The sequence below is a fragment of the Emiliania huxleyi genome, assembly GCF_000372725.1.
Source record: "Emiliania huxleyi CCMP1516 chromosome Unknown EMIHUscaffold_133, whole genome shotgun sequence".
Lineage (NCBI taxonomy): Eukaryota > Haptophyta > Isochrysidales > Noelaerhabdaceae > Emiliania > Emiliania huxleyi.
In genome coordinates this window covers 353,949-357,743 of record NW_005201259.1, presented here as the reverse complement: position 1 = coordinate 357,743, position 3,795 = coordinate 353,949, and the positions used below count along the sequence as shown (strand labels likewise).

General features: G+C 59.6%; 1 protein-coding gene across 1 annotated transcript; it reads right to left on the bottom strand.

Moving 5' to 3' along the window:
• Positions 1–522: 522 nt before the first annotated feature.
• EMIHUDRAFT_226657 (hypothetical protein) lies at positions 523–1,639 on the bottom strand (the record flags this gene model as incomplete). Its single annotated transcript, XM_005788692.1, has 3 exons — positions 523–656; positions 726–758; positions 829–1,639. 3 exons carry the CDS (start codon positions 1,637–1,639, stop codon positions 523–525), a joined length of 978 nt encoding a protein of 325 aa, XP_005788749.1.
• Between the last annotated feature and the right edge of the window lie 2,156 nt (positions 1,640–3,795).

Here is a 3,795-nt window from a genome sequence, read left to right as displayed (position 1 = left end):
CCAGGACTATACAGCACTAAACCTCGCTAAATCTGGATGTAAAGTCGACTAAATTTGCGCTAAATTTGCGCTAAATTTGCACTAAAGTTGCACTAAATTCGCACTAAATTCGCGCTAAAGTGCACTCAAGATGCAGTACATAAACACTTCACACCGCACTAAATTTAGACCCAGGCGCCCTCCGATACAAAAGTGGGGACGCGCCTGGCGGCGCGCCCCCAAAAATTCTTTTTCATGGGGGGGCACGCTTGCTCGCTTAACACTCACACACACACCGAGCCCGACACATTCGTACGTGTATGCACAGTTCAACACAGAGCACTCAATGCTCCCTGTGTGTGAGTACCAGCCCGCACCAGCACGCACCAGTCCGCTCCTACACCACTTCAACAGAGCACGTACACATGTCCCACAAACATACACGCACTCCCCCCTCACACTTTTGCGTGATGCGCTCCCTTCTCACTTCCCGTCTCCCGTACGAACCCCAATTGCCGTGTCTTCTATGAGATGCCCCCCTCGTTACATTTCGTTCACGAAGTGGGCATGTGCGCCTAGGGTAGGGCTCACGGCCACGGAAGCGATGAGCAGCGAGCAGAGCGTGAGCACATCGTACACGGGCAGATTGAACTTCTGGCGCAGCGCGTTCGAATAGCCTGTGATCTCATATTCGAATAGTAAGGCCGCGAGAATCGGACGGCTAGGGGGCCAGGGCCACCCTCCACCTGGCAGCTCGGTGCACTCGAGTAGAATCGCACCTTTGGGAGGAGGGATACGCAAGGATGGCGGGGAGGATTTGTGCAGCACGAGCTGCTGGGGCGCACAAACCGATAGGGCTTGGTGCTGTGGCCGTGAAGGCCTCCACCACCGCCCCGACAATGCCAGCCTCTGCGAGCAACGGGTCCACAGTTGTACCTGAGGCAACCTCTGCGCCGAATCCGCGCACCTGCTCCAGCCCGCAGACGCGAAGTCTCTTCAGAGGGACATGTGGCGGAATCAGTGTTTCCGCGTGCCGCTTGAAGTTCGTGCCGTTGGAGGTAAGGACGAGGATGACGTCCTCTGGGGGCAGCGACAGCAAGAGAGTCGGCAGCAGGTCGAGAGTCGACATCAGTGTCGGCATCCCGGAGCGCGCGGCGCAGAAAGAGTTGATGTTGGCCATGAATCCGCATGAAGAGGAGAGGCACCGGCACTCAAGCTCGCGAAGCTCGGCCAAAGTTTGCTTGAGATTGGCAAGGATGAGCTCGGGCAGGTAGATGTAGACGACGCCCACAGCGCGCCCATTCACTACCCATGGTTCAGTGAACGAGGGATTGCGTGCACGCGGCGGCTGGTTGCCGCCGACTTCAAAGAGGTGCTGCGGATCGCCCTGAGTCCCGCGGATCCTGACCTCGCCCCGCGTGAGCTGCAGCTGATCAGGTGCGTTCACGGGGTGTCCAGAGACGCAGACGGAGAACGTGTATCCTTCTGCTCTCCTGTAGATGATATCCGTTTGGGACAAGCTCTCCGACCCCTGTAGGCTCTGTGGTGCCACCCCCTGTAGGCTCTGTGGTGCCACCAGATCTCCAAGCACCGCGGTCTTTGCCGTCCGCGGCTGATCAAGTCTGACGATTCCAATCCTCGGAGTCTTAGGCCGCAGCATGGTGATCAATGACTATTATGATTAGGCATCGTGAGCACTGGTTCTGATCTGGCGGTCAGCTGGTGGATCATGTCGGCACGCGATAGCCAGGCGATCGCGTCGTTACTCTGTTGCAGCCGTGAGTTGCAGACTCGTAAACTCCGTAAACTTCTGCGGCTTCGTTAGCTTCTCATGCGCCGCTGTACAACGAGGAAAGTCTCGGCTTGGATTCACGCCCCGGCGGGGGTGATATTGGATGGGCACCCCGGGCCGCGCGAGAGAGGGGGCTGTATCTCCCGCGATGTGTCGCGGACAAACCCAAGTAGACGCCCGGTCGGGCGGGGGGGTGGTACGCTGCGTGGGGCGAGATTTTAAATGTTATTGCTAAAAGCTCTCTCTCTGTCTCTCTTCTCGCGCCGCGCCTTGACTCGGCGTGCGGAGTCACCCTCGCGACTCGGCGCTGAGCGACTCATTGCAAGGTTGCGGGCGAGGCGCATCGCCTCCCGCTCGTCGGTCTTGTCCATATAGCATGCATGCCATTCCGCCCGTGCGGCCTCGAGCTCCGCGCCCTCGAGGCAGCCAGCAATGCGCCGTGGCGGCAGTCTGGGGAAGACGTGCATTCGGCCGCGGCCTGGGTCCCCAGGCGCGATGGGGACGGTCTTTCTGCACGCGCCGTTGCAACGCCGGGAAAAACTCTGGGGGGCGCGAGGGCCCTAGAGGGTATCCATGCGGGGGGGAGATGGGGCTCGATGGCCCGCCGCAGGCGCCGATTTTTTGGCATGTTTTTTTCTTCTTTTGCGAGATTTTCACTTGTTTCATGGGAATTCAGCATACTTGCGGCCATGCTATCACGCCTTGCGACAGCCTGTCGGCGCTGCTGACCGTGCTATGCTGCACAATTGATCACCTGCATAGCTCGCGGCCTTAGTATCCAGCATTCAGTGACGACCTGATCGTACGGCCAGTAGGAAGGTGTCCTTCCAACGTGTGCACGCTTCTGATGCAATGCGCGTCACAAACTGCCTCAGATTGGCTGCTGGCACTCTCGAGGCTATGCCTACACAGCCTCGCGCGCATGGGCAGTCAAGAGGGACCACGCACCTTCTCAGGACAGCACCAGTGCCTCTCTCTTGGACCGGCAAACTTGGTGGTCTCGTGTCACCAATGTGGGACCAGTGCGGCATCGGCGCATCGCGCCATCGACAGCTCTGAACTGCGCCTCACCACTGACCGGGAAGGCCGCCAAGTGGGCCAGCACAGGTCGCACATTGTGGCAGCAGTCAGCAGTCCATGGCTGATAGCTAGAGCAGCAGCGTCAGGGTCTCGCAGGGTCGGATCGTGTCAAGCCTCTCGCCCGGCCGGCCGCGTGCAGACGTCGGCCTGTCTGCTGTCTGGAGTGATCTGTCGGCGGTCAGTACGACCGATCAGGTCGGAGTTTTCTGATGGTTAGAGGGTCTATCTGTATGTACTCCTCGAGATCTCTCCAAATCTGCCCTCTACTTAACCGTACTCATTCGGGAAGTTGGTAGTATGAGCGAGTATGAGCGCCGGAGCCCCGTTTCCGCACTGCTGCGCGGCGCACGGTGCCTCCGGGGGCCCCCGCGCCCCCCCAGAGGGGAAAAATCCAGAGGCGGTGGGGCCGGAAAATTGGAGTCCGCTACCCGCTTGCGGAGCCTGCGGAGGTGGCGGGTTCTTCCCTCCTCATCCATCTCGTCCATCTCCAGATTGTCCGGCGTCTGAACCTTCTGAGAGGCGAGCGCGAGCCCGTTGTTCAGCCTGCACGGGCGTGCATAGCGGCGCCGTCGCGGGCGGAGCCGTCGCGGGTAGCCAGAGGCGGCGGGCCGGCGGGAGAGGGCGGTGGTGCGAGCGGTGATGATTTGGCCGCCGCCGCGTCCTCTTTGCGAGCGCTCTCGACTTCCGTCCCTTTTTACGCTTCTCCCCCCCCTTGCTCGCGTGTCCGACTTTGCTGCGGGTCGGGCCAGGGCTTGTCAGCAGGCTACTTGGGTTTGTCTGTTGAGTCTTAGGTATGTACTTTTAGCTTACTGGGAGAAAAGGGAGAGGGGGTTGGTCTCTCTCTCTCTTAGGTATGTTGTTGGCAAATCAAGACACAGAGCTCACACAGAATCACAAATGTATTGAGGGTCAAGAAAAGAGAGAATCGTACCGACCGCCGCCGC